At 38.7% G+C, this 14,455-nt stretch overlaps 2 protein-coding genes across 4 annotated transcripts; one reads left to right on the forward strand and one right to left on the reverse strand.

The window, feature by feature from the left end:
• Positions 1-65: 65 nt before the first annotated feature.
• On the reverse strand, positions 66-3,698 carry armt1 (acidic residue methyltransferase 1). Of its 3 annotated transcripts, XM_067481355.1 has the most exons (5): positions 3,539-3,698; positions 3,059-3,164; positions 2,724-2,965; positions 2,200-2,365; positions 66-1,705 (listed from the first exon to the last, which is right to left on the reverse strand). In XM_067481355.1, the coding sequence occupies exons 1-5, from the start codon at positions 3,598-3,600 to the stop codon at positions 917-919; spliced, it is 1,365 nt and encodes a 454-aa protein (XP_067337456.1). In that variant the 5' UTR covers positions 3,601-3,698; the 3' UTR covers positions 66-916. The 3 variants fall into 3 exon arrangements, with proteins under 3 accessions (XP_067337456.1, XP_067337458.1, XP_067337457.1); XM_067481357.1 differs by lacking the exon at positions 3,059-3,164 and having other exon boundaries at positions 3,539-3,662; XM_067481356.1 differs by lacking the exon at positions 3,059-3,164 and having other exon boundaries at positions 2,724-3,013; positions 3,539-3,615.
• A 2,860-nt stretch (positions 3,699-6,558) lies between these two features.
• zbtb2b (zinc finger and BTB domain containing 2b) lies at positions 6,559-14,157 on the forward strand. Its single transcript, XM_067481354.1, has 3 exons — positions 6,559-6,785; positions 9,424-9,604; positions 10,089-14,157. Exons 2-3 carry the CDS (start codon positions 9,432-9,434, stop codon positions 11,503-11,505), a joined length of 1,590 nt encoding a protein of 529 aa, XP_067337455.1. The 5' UTR covers positions 6,559-6,785; positions 9,424-9,431; the 3' UTR covers positions 11,506-14,157.
• The last annotated feature ends 298 nt before the right edge of the window (positions 14,158-14,455 follow it).

The following is a 14,455-nucleotide window of genomic DNA, read 5'->3' on the forward strand; positions in this document are numbered from 1 at the left end:
ATTAAAAAAAAAATATTACATAAATCTTACTTTTCTGATGCTAGTAAAGTGCAAGAGTAGAGAGGGAAGAGTCACTGCAATTCTTTTTATTTAATGAAACTCATTAATGAACAAGATGGAATTCCCCACAGCAGCATTGAGAAGAATCCAGTTAACATTTTTCTGACACTGACAATGAGGATTTAGATTACATAACTGTGCACAAAGACATTCTTATTTATCTGTGAATATACAGAGGTTTGGGTTGCTATTTAAAACAAAACAACACATGTCATCACTGTTATTGTTACACTGCCACAATAACAGCATATCAAATTTCAAACTGAGGAAATATTTGCCTTAGATCGCGGTTGATGCATGCAAATCAGTAAGACTGACTTCAACTGAAAACCAACCAAAGCTGAGCCTAATTAAAGAACAAATATGTATACTACATTTATCACTCTGAGTAAACTGCATGCAAAAATTTAAGTATTGCTGCTGTAGCATATACATTTCTAAAGCCCAATTCTTAATTTTAACTCGTAATTGTTTACAGCGACTACATTGAGCTGTAAACATTATGGCTTAATATTCTGTAAACAACTCATAAGCCAGCTGCAATAAAAGCTTGACAAATATGACACTGGTTTGTCACTGTAAACAACTGTGTTCAAATTATGGGGAAACACTTGGATATAAAAGTTGTAACCTTTCTGGAATGAAATGGTAACGAATAGCAAATAAAAAAAAAAAAAAATTCATTATTGTGCATTTACGTATTAAACCTGATGAAGTGTTAATTTCAAGTGCTAAGAGTTAGAACAGACTCCATTTAACAACCTTGTATAACTTAACAATTTTATGGAGCCTTAAAAATAACTCCTTGTGGCAATTCTTAATGTAATGTTCTTATGCATCCAGTGAGATCCTGTGGTTAGTTAAACTGTTCTGACAGTGGGCTGTAGAACTGAATGACTGCATACTTGCCACGGGTCATCCAGTCTGGATCTTCTGAGGAAAGCTTTTCTCCTTGGCCTTGCTGCAGACCAACCTGAATGTTGGCTTTGAGAGTCCTCAGGATACACAGTGGTGCAGGGCCAAAACCCCGTAGCGCAGTATCAAAGCTCACTGTGTGATCCCAAGCCCGGTCTCCTGTCAGTTTCCTATAGTTAAGATCACCTTTAAAGAGGACCAGATCAGCCCTCTGCAAGGTTGTGTACAAGTCTGGAGCTTCAGCTGCCATGTCACAGAACTCATGAGGTTGTGTCCAAAAAGGATGATCATGATAGCACCACACACCCTCTTTTACATACCTCTGCCACTGCACACCACTCTTAGACATCCATTTGTGATTGGCTGCCATGGTCTGTCGGATGGTCCACTGAAAATCATTAGCTGTGACATCAGAGACAAACCATGGCATGCATTTGCCATGAAAATGGATCTTGCATGCGAGGCCGGAGGAAACCAGGAAGTCTGCTAAGACTAAGTCACTGACCAATTCAAAGCCAGCATTGTCTAGTACAATGTCCACTCTGCATGGAGTGGCTTTCCCTGGTTGTTCTTGCTTCTGTGCAGAAATAAGAGTTGACCATACCATGTTGGATTCATCCACCAAAATGAAGGGTTGTAGGCTATTCAGAACCTCTAATGGATTGATCTTCTGCGAGTTCTCTTGGCCAGCAGAGATCGACAGATCACATTTGTTACCCCACAGAGAAACCTAGTAGAGAGAAATATAAATGTCCAATAATCAATTTGTTGAATAATATATATCTGCATAACATTTACATCTGTATAAAAGTTTTGTATTAAATAGCACTTTGAAATGCATTGCATATCACATCAGATTCTATATAGTTCAAATGTAAATCCCCCATAGATGTAAGGCACTATAGATATTTATCTCACAATATCTGTAAGCCACAATGACAGACTGTAGCACCTACCAACCTGATAAAAACCATGTAAATAACAGTGTCACAGATAAGTGCAAAATGTTATGTCTTGCACTGACTGTGACTCATGAAGTCAGCATCACAGCTATATCTTAACTTAATTGTAAAACCAATACAAATTTATGAATACACTACATATATTCAGGTTGCAGTATTAATATAAAAATGGTATGGGTAGACCTGTTTACTAATATATTTCAGGTGTCCAGATAAAAGTATCTTGGCTGTGAAACATTAACAAGGTAGTTAAGATACTGACCAGCAATAGTTTGTTAAAATGCTCCAACAGCTGATTCTTTGACAGCTCATCCATGCACTTTTTGACACCTTCCAAGTAGGTACATAAGGCCATCACAGCCTGTTGTGACTCAAAAAAACCCTGAGTCTTTCCTTCATTAAAGGGATCATAGCCACTGATGGGTGGACTGCAATAAAAGCAGAAAAAACATAACTTGAAGGGAACAATCTTCTTTGTATAGATGTGCAGTATACCAATACTAAACTAAATAAAATATAGTTTATTTTATAACGCCCTAATACTATGAGTGCTATTTAAACTAATAAGGGCAATGGATTTTGAAGAATGAAGAAATTTCTAAGGTAAAAACAAAAATGGCACCTTAGGATACAATGTATTTGCAGTCCTATGGAACTAACATCATACCTAGATATCTACATAGCTGGCCTTACTGCCTCTCTAGATAATTACAGGAACATGTATATCATTTTGCCCTTTTAAATAAAGTGGTAAGAGCTCCCATTAGGAATATAAGTGCATCTCACTTGAGCCAGAAAGCTTCCTGTATCCTGCGGTACATGTAACACTCCACATAAAGCCATGGAGACTTGAACCAGCTGACAGATTCCTGGTCCCCTTCCAGTCTCTGATGTCTCTGCAGGTACTGATTCCAAGACTCTACATCTTGCAGGCCATCGGTCAGTGCTAGCAGCGGCTTATCAGTTTGCAACTCATTCCTCAGTTTGGACAGGAAAGATATCGTTTGCTTCTCAGCCTGGATACCGTCCTGCATGCAAGAAAAGTTTAAATAGGCCCATCACGTTTTCATGCGAGCCTAACAAAAAACAACAAACCATTACTCATAAATAATAATCCTTACCTCTCCATATTCTTCAAAAAACTTGTTTTTGTTGCGATGTATTGTGTCTATAACTTTAGTCACAATGGTCGGAAATCTGTCTTTCACAGTAAAGTAAGCAAAAGATCTGCGAGGAAGCGACAAACCAGCAATGTTATGTACTGGCACACCTGCTGCCTATTGCACTTGTAAGCTAATAGCCAATTATTGTTATGTAAAGTTAGCCAATGCGTTCCATTCACTTCGCCTAAATAAATAATACTTCAATAACACGATGGCTTAAACACAATACGTTTACTTAAAGTCAACTGGGCCACCGTCAATACTTAGCTAAAGTTGTAATTATGACCGAAATGAAAGAATTTCAGTTAGCAGAGGGCTAATGCTACTGCAGGCATGAACGCGATAGTTTTAAGGTTACGTAGCTGATTTAACAGAGCAGTGTAGTTACCAACACTATTTACCACAGTGACAAAGTAGTTAATTGTGCTGTCAACATACCCAACCACTTTAGCTGACAATGAAGGAGGAACTCCGGCTACGGACAACTCAGTCGCCATCATTGTAGCAGAGACTGTTCAAATTTAAACTTTATCAATAAAGTTACAGAGACAGGTACACGAGTGGCAACGTGTATTTTCTGTGGACATGACACAAAACACAGATTGCGTAAGCCTTCCTTTGAATAAGGTCAAAAGACATTTTCATTTTCTGGTGACATATATTTAATATTTTAATATCTCTTCCCTGGTTCCACGTAGACTTGGGCTTTATGCAGGCTACAATGCCACCATCTAGTGGTCAAAGTGTGACCTGCAACGTCCTATCCTCAGGTTCAGAGAGTAGGTGCTTTATATTCAAGGATAGCAAAATGCGCTGTCTTTAAATTGTCTTTACGCAATTTTTTTGCTACATATCTTTCAGCATGTATACTATGTATTTTATTGGGTTGATTCAGAATGCCGCATTGCGCATGGTAGCCTATTCAGCTGTTATGGCAGCATCCCCTGTTGTTCAGGGCAACGGTTGTTATGGAGACATCGATTCGACCTATCACAAAAGGGCAGAATTCGAACCCCCAAGGCTTTTTGGCGGGAAGAGGAGGGGGTAGAGTATAATTTCGGTAAAGGGACAGTTTATCATTCCTCTACTGATTCGCTACTGGATATGCTGATTAAATAGCCTACAAATATAAATGTTTTTTATACAGTGGCCTTTTATGTGTTTACAATTAGCCTATACAGTATCGTTTCCTTGTAGCAAATACATATTTTCATTAGACAAAATCAGGCTTATTCCACTCTTCACCATGCTTATTTCACACTTCTAATAATAGTGGAGGCTATGTACAGTATTTCCTTTCCAAAATTGGACAAAATAAAACAACATACAGACAGCACTAAAGAATTGAAATAAGGTTTACAGTCCGTTTACTCTGGCGGTGCTTTTTCTTCTTTTTTTTTTATTTTTATCTCAGATCAGTCACCATGGGAACGCAGCGGGCCGTTGTCAGGATGTGGGGTCCTTGGGAGTGGGAGTCCAGCTGCGTCCACCTCCGGTGTTCATCCACCGCCGGCCACCCATCCCCCCATCGGAGCCCAGCTTGGCCGGATCTGTTTTTCTAAACCGACAGAGCAGTGACTCACCATTCCAGCTTCAAAACAGGCCAAAACGGCGGGGAGGGCGGCGGTTAACGCCGAGGCCCTGTTTAAACAGGTGTTTCAGCTCACCACATAGTCGTCAAATGCAAAAGTAGGCTTAAGGGGTAGGTCTATTTTAAGAAGCATGGTGTGCGTAGCCGTTTGAAAATGTGAACGGGTCAACGTTGGCCATATCAAACTCAAATCTATTTTTTTATTTTGAGCATTTTTATGTAGTCTGTGCAGGTGATTATGAGAATACATGATTATAGGAAACAAATATTAGAAATTAGGGTCAGGACAGTCATGTTTAAGTGCAGACTGCATGTTTTTTTAGGCTGTTTGAGGACATAACAAAGCCATTTTAATGGAGGATGACATGAGTGCAACATCCTTCTTGGGGGCAGAGCATTATCTTAAAAAAGTATTGATTAAATGAATTGAATAAATTAATTAAAAACAGTGAACCAATAGCTAAGTAAAAATGCAGGCTTTTTTTGTGAGCATAATCCACTAGCCTATTGCTTTTCCAGTGGTCAGAATGCATGTTTAGAATTTTCATTATTATGCATCCATATATTCCTAAATTCTTAGTAGTTCATTAGTTTCATCAAAGGTAGTAATTTATCTCTGTTACACACGTCCTCCCACATCTACCCACCCTCCTGTAACACACACACTCTCCACCCATTCTCTGCCTGCCCAAAATGCATTTTCAAAGAGCTAAAATGTGCTTAGCCCTCTTGTGGACTCCCTGTCCTCAGGCTAAAATGCAACTGTAATGACAGGTCTGAAAAAAAAAATGCTGTTTACACTGGGACAACATCCACCAACTCACTGACGACAACATCTGATGATAAAATATTGATGTGACTCCAAAGTGCATCTGTGAAAAGGACAAACATTTCCTGTGGTATAGGACAAACACTCCGTGGTTTGGTTGAAATTTATTTCCAAGACCTCCACAATTTGAGTGTTTTGGTACTTTCCATATTGTTTTTTCTATTAAAAGATGGGCCACTGTTTATACTTGTTTAAATTGGTAGAAACAAGTTGAAGTATTATCTTGTATTCTTGTATTACAGTGATACATACAAACTACACAACCTACAAACTATTTATGACAAAGTCTGGATCAAACATAGGTTGAATTAGTAACTGAATTTTGAGTTGCACAGTGAGTTCTGTGGGATTCAGTACTACACTTGTGCAACTAAATAAATGGGTATATCAACTGCCAAGTCTTCAAAAAAAAAGAGAATGTTTAGGTTTTTCTTATGTATACACATCTCACATAGTCATGAGTTGTAAATATATTGTGTAAGTTATCAGTTATTAAGCCTTCAGAAGTAAGTTACTGTCCTGTCTTTAGGTCTTTTGTCCAAATTTAAATACCCAGTTGTAAGAGCGTCTGTTTTTGTTTTCATTTATTTATGTTTTATTGAAGGTAAGTTAATATGTGCCTATCCTACAATATCAACTACGATATAATATCGAAGTGACATTATGTAACATTTATAGGCTGCTTCCTTTAAATTTGTTTTTAAAATAACTGGAAGTAGCTTCTGTAACCAAAAATGCAAATGCGGTACTGTGGGTAAAACTGTCTTATTTCAGCGCGAGAGGCCGACAGACAAAACACACACACTTCGGTTTTATGTTTAACGTGTCGTTAACGGCACAGACTGAATGATTAACCAGCTCGCGGTGAGTCTGCGCGGTGAGTCTAACTTCGCTGTTTATGGTCGCCCTCACCGGCTGTCAAAAAGCTGGCTAGCGGGGGCTGAGCTTAGCGGTTACACTGTGCGGAAAATTAACGTTAACTCAACCGCCCCCTTGCTCAACGGATTTTTACAACGGCTGTTTTTTTTTTTTTTTTTTTTTTTTTTTTTTTTTTTTGGCTGGCTGGCTTTTACCCACAGTCATGTGATTGTAACGTAAAACCCCTAACCGGAAAACACCGACGGACGACCCTCTCCGTCGCCAACGAATGCTGCCTTTGCAAGGAACAGTACAAGCTGCTGCGAGCCCAGAGCGGACGGACGAGTCCCCGGTAACAAACAAACAACGGCGACACGCCAAAGTCCACGGATTTAAGCGCAGTGCAGGTACGGCTCCTTTTTTAACTACATATTCACCCATGTGTTTACTCGAACTGTTAGGTTATTTGTCTACTTTGTAATCTTTGGTTCACAGTAATTGTCACGGGAAGTTAAAAGAAGCACATTCGTGACCAGCCCCATCCCCCTGCGTCTCTCCTTCCCTCTCACCGCGCGCCAGTGTATGTGTGTGGTGCGTGCTCGCACGTGCGTGCGCGTACGTCCGTTTTCTCGCGCGAGCAGTAGCAGCAGCCTACAGAGACCCGAGGCAAGAGTCAGTCCAGGCGCGCTTGTTTTTTGTGTTCCCAGAACAAGGTGTTATGTACCTTATGTGTTATTTTCTCAAGTGTTATATTCCTGCGGCACATGCCTCCTTCACATGTGTCCCCATGACAGCGGTTTTAACAGTGTATTTACAGAAAAACAGAAAATCTCTCTACGGAAGTTACTATTCCACGTGTCTACATCACATTAGGGGCGGTGCTTTATTGTTGGAAACAACTTGGTTAACACATGTTATCGCGGCTTACCGGTTTAATGTGAATATAAACGAGTGTTTGTTTTGTAATTGTCTTGGCAAACATTTGGGTTTGCCCTCTCTTTTACTAAACATTCAACAAAAGAGCAACAGTTACTTATTTATTAGTTTAGATAACATGTTTATGTAAAGGATAAATCGTGCTGTATATGCACAAGTGATCTTAATATCTATTCTAATATTTGGTTTTCCTTTTTTTTTTTTTACCAAGTATTGCATTCTTCCCAGTAAAAGACTAAAACAATAAGGTTGTGGTATAATACCAGATCAGAGCTTGTCAAATATAAAAACTATCTGACCAGCTCAGTCCTCTCAGAAAACTTAAAGCATCTGTGCAACTATCAGACAACCACGTTGGAGGCTCTTCGACTAACCTGGAGGCTTGGAAGAGCACCAGTGACAGAAAATAACATGCATCTGTTCTGATAATTGATGGTCTTGTCTGAGTTTTTATTTCAGAATTCACAATGGCAGTAGTTCTGTGGCTCCAGTGTCTTATAAGTGAATATTTTGTTGTTTAAAATATGAAATAGCGGGCTGTGAGACTGCCTCTAATGTTGACTATTTTCTGCTGTCATATTGGTGCATTCAGATCAGATTTTGCAAAATGTGCAAAAAGAGTATGTGCAAGTTATCACAATTCCCACAGGTCTCTTGAGTTGTGATGCAAGAGTACCAACAGAGCAAATGAGGCTATGCAAGCTTTAATGGAAATATATATAAAGTGTGTTATGTATTTGGAGGTTGCAGTCAAGATGAGTGTTTAAAGTGTATACACTTGGCTTAAAAAAGAATACACACTCTCTTTAACAAATCACATTGTAATAAAGGTTCCAAAATTAAGATTTTGTTAAAACTGTTCCATGTTGGTACTGTTAAATGGTTTTGTGTTAGAGAAAGATGTATTGATAGTGTTTGCTCTTAGGTAGTGTTAGGCTTTTATGGAGGTAGATTTATTACAGCATGATATTAAATGGTATTATTTCCCACCATGTATACCTAAGTATACTGTACCTTTCAAGTTGAATGACAAAAGCATGACCGGTGGTTATTGTACATTTTTAGTGCCTGCTGTTGCTGTTCCTCTCTTGCACCAGATACTGAAACTAGGCTTTTCCTGGTGTGCAGCAGTATCATTGTCTTTGCTCTCTGACCCCTCTGATGAAATACATATGTGTATAGAAAGCTTGCAGAGTGGTTTTGTATCCAGATAGGTAATCAGAACTAAAGAATTTTAATCTGTCAGAGGTACATTGGCTGAAGAATCACTCATCCTGTGGCTTCATACATTGTTTGGCTGTGTGGTGTGGCGAAAGTGTTGGAGAAAGGAGATCCACCCTGCCTACGGGTTGTTTCCATACTCCAGTAAGAGGGGGTAGAACCAGTTTTCTCTTAGGAATGTGTGTCGACACCCAAAACTGCGATCATGTGATGGCCTGAAGCCCTAGTAGTCCTCCACTGACCTTTAGGGTCAACAGCGCTCACCTCATTGGTCAGCAGAATGCACCAAGCTCTAAAATATGTCCATTGAGACAGAGTTTGAGGGGTTTTGGAGGTAGTAATGACAAAATCGGTAAAGTTCATTCAAATGTATGAATATCGTTGGAAATTTTTTTTATTCCTTACTACCAGTTATTAAGTGAGAATGGTATTTTTGAGATTGTCGATGTTTAATAGTGAAACCTCACTGTTAAAAGTACTTAGGCAGCTGGAATACTCAGGGTGTCACTGATTAAAAAAACATCTGTAAGGACAGAATATTTTCCATGATATCCTGGAACAGATTTGAATTTGAAATTTTGTTTTCTAACTCTTGTATTTCTGTTGCAAAACATGTTCAAACACGATAGTACAATGCAATGACCAAACCAAACCAAGATGTTTTTGATTTTTTTGGGCCATACCATTAATTTACATAATTTTTTGTGAAGTTAGTGTTAGATCTCCAGCTTCACAAAACGGTTCTTCAGCATTGTGTTAAATTGGCCTTTACATGGTTATTAGATCACCCTTGTCAGCCTCACTCTTTGTGGTCACAATGAACTCTGGTCTTTTTCCAGACAGGAAACCAATTGCTGAGTGTGTGTGTGTGTCTGCATCTTTGTGCAGGTTGAAGAATGGAGTTGGCCAACCATGGTCTTATCCTGCTGCAGCAGCTTAACGCTCAGAGGGAGTTTGGCTTCCTGTGCGACTGCACTGTGGCTATAGGAGATGTCTTCTTCAAAGCCCACAAAGCTGTCCTTGCTGCTTTTTCCAACTATTTCAGAATGCTCTTCATCCACCAGGACAGGTACAAAAAAATGCACTCACAGGTGTTGGGCTCAGGCTCAGTATTAACTTACAAAACACTTTCTGTATCTTTCTAAAATTTCTGATCTTAAAACAACAATAGTTAAGTCAAACTCTTTCATGGAAGGTGAGCAATAGACTAATATGTCTCTTCAGTGTGATACCCCTCACTTAAATGTCTTGTTAAAATCAGTGAATTATATGAGGTTACACATTTGAGGGTTTCTAAGAGCATTAAGATAAACCCATCGGTGTCCTTGACATTATGTGAATTAACTGGATCCAAACATATAATTGTATAGAAATGAAGACTGGCCCCTTTTCTGTGTTGTGTGTTTTTTTAATTTATTTTTAATTTATTTTTTTTATTTATTGGCGATTACTTAAACCTGTATCAGCCTGTGCTGTTATCGATAATGGACTACATTATCTAATAATAGACCTCACAAAATATTTGTCGTAACTGTAATATGTTTGTGTTTCAGTGATTGTGTGCGCCTGAAGGCTGCTGACATACAACCAGATATCTTCAGCTACCTCCTTAACCTGATGTATACAGGCAAGCTTGCACCCCAGCTGATTGACCCTGCACGGCTGGAGCAGGGCGTCAGATTTCTACATGCCTATCCGCTCTTGCAGGAGGCCAGCCAGTCAGTGTATTCACATCCTGAACACAGCATCAGCCTTTCCACTTCCCTCTACGGAATCCAGATCTCTGACCAACAGGTGGCGTTGTCGACCCGAGTGCCCACTCGACAGCAGCTCTCGTCACCCTGTGACATGGAGCAGGTCACCTCAGAAGGGAAATATCCTTCCACAGCAGCTGCCACAACTTCATACACAAATTCCTTACAATCCAAGTTAGCTTCCTCACCCCCAGACGTGGAGGCATCCACCAGCAGCACTAAGCCTATAGCTGAAGAGGGGGCAATTGACTTGCTAAGTGCTGATGGTTCTTCAGCCAGTGCCATCCTCCATGTCAAGCCCAGCATCATGAGAAGGAGTTCCTCTTTTAGGAGGCATTACTCCTGTCATTTGTGCAGGAGCCGATTCACACAGAGAAGTCTGCTGAGAGAGCACCTTCTGCAGCACACCCAGGTTCTTCAGCAAACCCAGACTGAGCCCAGTAATGCGCTCTCACCTGTCATGACAGGAGAACACAGCATGCTAGAGGCAGATGGGGTGCTTCAAGGAAGCAAGCCAGGATCAAGTTGTTCGGCTGCTGCAACAGCAGTCGAGATAATCAGTGACAGCGAGCAAACACCTGTTTCAGGTACCAACTCGGACTCTCCCCGAGCAGAGGTGTCCACATCCAGCTGGGGGGTGGGAGTCTTAAATTCTCAAGCAGACACACCACCTCCATCAGATATTGCGGACATTGACAACCTAGAGAGTGCCGACTTGGACCGGGAAGTGAAGAGGCGAAAGTACGAGTGCTCCACCTGTGGGCGCAAGTTCATTCAAAAGAGCCACTGGCGTGAACACATGTACATCCATACAGGAAAGCCTTTCAAATGCAGCACCTGTGGCAAGAGTTTCTGCCGGGCCAACCAAGCTGCCCGTCATGTGTGCCTGAGCCAGGGAGCCGACACCTACACCATGGTGGACCGACAGAGCATGGAGCTGTGCGCTGCAGGTGACGACAGCAGCCAGATGGAGGCAATGTTCTTGGGCTCCTCAAAGCCTTACAAGTGTAACATTTGTGCGACCACCTTTTCCAGTCCTAATGAAGTGATCAAGCACCTGTGCTTCACCCAGGGGGGCGTAGTGGGGCTGCAGGGTAACATGGGTGCAGGAATGCTGCTTCAACGTGAAGAGTTTTCCAAAGATGAAGGCTCTGATTTGTCCAATTCTGGCACCCCACTAGAACCCATAAAGACTGAGGAGATTCTCGTAGAATAGTTTCAAAATTGTGCATTTTTCCTTTTAACACATGTTTATTTTCTAAATTATGCTTAATAGGTAAGCTAAAGGTTAAGTTAGTTGGGGTATGTATGTTGGTTCTCAGTTTACTTTTGGTTTCTTTAGGGGGAGGAGGAGGAAAGTATTTTCGATCTCTTTTTTTTACCCTTAGACAAACTTTAAGACAGTACCTTTTTAAAGAAGTATAAAATAGGTCCAAAGCCACATCACAAAAACAAATATCATTACCATTTGATTTAAGGCTGAGTTGAATACCAATGAGGGAGAAGTATTAGCTTTTACCTTCCTTTATTTCATCATTTTATTACTGATGTAAACTCTCAGATGTCTTTTTTTACTTAAGAGCTACCATTGTGGTGAAGCAGTACAGGCAAACTTTCAGTATAAAACAGGAAGCTGTGACAGTTCCGGAAGAGACGACATGTTGATATGAAATGAGTTAGCTGTGCTGGTGTTAAAGAGATGAAGAAGTGCAAACTACGAATGATCCCTGTAGAGCAGGACAGAAGAAAGTTTTTTTTCGTCATAGATAAAAGGCTAAATCTGCAGATCAAGTATGTACATTATAGTTCCAGCTAAAACCACATAGTAAATTCAGAGCTGAGACAATCTGTGCTTATTTTGAGTTGATGCCCAATATGCAAAGAAGGTACCTTTGCCTTCCATTTGTGTTTTGGTTGGAGTTTTGGCTCAGCAGACTGAATATTTTGAAATGTAATATAATGACCATTAGCTTCACCCATCTCAGCAAACATTTAGATTTTTATTGGGTGCAGCCATGACACCATATTAAAACACAAAAGCGTTTAGCCACCGGAAATGCCACTTTTTATTAAATTTTTTTACAGGTTATGCAAGTCTTTAATCGCTGATTAAAGAAGTGCCATGTTCCATCATACATGCCTAAATTGGAAACTCATGTACAATATAGTACATAGTGTATATTTTATAATTTCTTTAAATCTATTCCTAAAAGCCCTTAAAGTTTGACATGCTTTTCTAATTTTATATACAATGCTATATATACAGAGAGTACGTTATATTGCAAAGGTGTATGTATACTAGTAGACAAATAGATTTTTAAATAGAAATTCAATGGGGTTAGCATGAGTGTGTATGTATTAGGGATGGGCATAATGCATATTTATTTTTGAACTTTTTAGCTTCACTATTATTGTCGGGATTTTAAGAAAAATACTTTTACAGTTTCTTTTACATATCTTTTGTTCTTTTGCCATATGTATATTTGTTTTTTTTTTTACATTTTCAAAATCTGACTAGTAGTGGTTGCAATAGCAGCCCCATAATATTATTGCAAAATACAGTGTCAGAGTAAATATGCAGATGAACATAATTAAAAGGCTTCAAAGGTTTGAAAGATCACAGAAGGACCTGGCTTTAATAAGCTTGTAAGAAAGTTACTCATAATATTTCTGTACATCTGTCTATAAGTTCCATTTAAATGTATTAGGTGCTATTTATTATGACAAATTTGGGAGGCAAATGACAGGAATGCTTTGTGTACTACTGATTACTGGAACATGTGAAAAATATTGTCATATATGACCAATATATGTGAAGAAAGGGAAGTGTTCTATAGTTTTTCACATCGAGTGTGGTAATTCAGCTCCAGTAGTAAAATGGTGAAAGTACCAGTGAGATTACTTTGCTACAAACCTGAACTTCAGTTCATCTGCAACTAAAACTAGCCATAAAAATTCATGTTTCTTTCCTATATGTCCTCTTTCTGCAAAATGAATAAATAGGTTGGAAATTTCTTTAAAACAGCAGTGTTAACTAATCAATAGTAATGATCAGTGGTTTTGTTATTTAATTTGAATTTTTTTAAAGCAAAGCTGTAAACTAATGCTTACAAAGGCTGATTAATTGATATTGTAAAACATATTGTCCTTTCATTTTTTTTGGTGACACATCTTGTACTTGGAAAAAAATTGTGAAGAAATGCCCATCCCTAGTATGTTTAATATGCATTTTCTTTTTTTTGTCTCTGCTTTCGAAAGCAGTTGATACACAGTGTTTGGCCAGGTGGAGCTGTTTTTCTTGACTGTTTACTCAGGTCTTGTAAAGGGAAAAAGCTTCAGATTTTAAAAGTGATATCTTTACTAATATGATTGTGTGTGATTGACAATTGTAAGACCCTAATTGCCATAAATCATTATACCATCTCATTTTAGTTAAACACAAAGGTCTGTGAATTTAATCTTATCGTGTTTCGTGTTGACTAATGAAAATGACTCTTGTTTATGTCTTCACTCAAGCTTAATTTGTTGAGGGGGTTGAAATGCTGTACTACTGACATTGATTTCTTAGTGCTTAATTGATATACAGAAATATGCACAGTTTTGTGAAAAAGTCTAAATCCTTCCTCAATTCAAAATCTTAAGCCACGCCAGTCATGTAACTTAATAGTTGTGTATGTGTATGTTTAAACATCTCAGTATCTCAGGATACTCATGATACTTGATGCACACAATCTTACCCTACTTCCCTATGCCCATCTGACATTTAATGTGATAAATCTGTGTTCTCAGGTATGTGAGTAATTTTCTGTATAAACATACTTTTTTCAATGAAGAATGAATAATAAAAATGTGTTGTTGTTTTTTTTAATTAATATTTATTGTGGATGATTTGGTCTTGTCTAAAGGAGAACCAGAAGCTGTTTCTGTAAATGCTATAAAGATTAATAGTTCCTAACAAACTATAAAATAGTTTAATTTACATAATTTCTCATCTTTATACCTTAACCTAGGACGAGTATTTACGTTATAAGTTATGCTTTATGATATTGTGAATATGCTTAAATACCAGACTTTAACACTTAAATCTGCTTTAAATTACATTACAGTTAGTTTAATGAAGTTTATTACCTTAGATATATAAGCACTGTTTATAAATTAGGATAAGA

The sequence above is a fragment of the Channa argus genome, chromosome 17, assembly GCF_033026475.1.
Source record: "Channa argus isolate prfri chromosome 17, Channa argus male v1.0, whole genome shotgun sequence".
In the NCBI taxonomy this organism is placed as follows: Eukaryota; Metazoa; Chordata; class Actinopteri; order Anabantiformes; family Channidae; genus Channa; species Channa argus.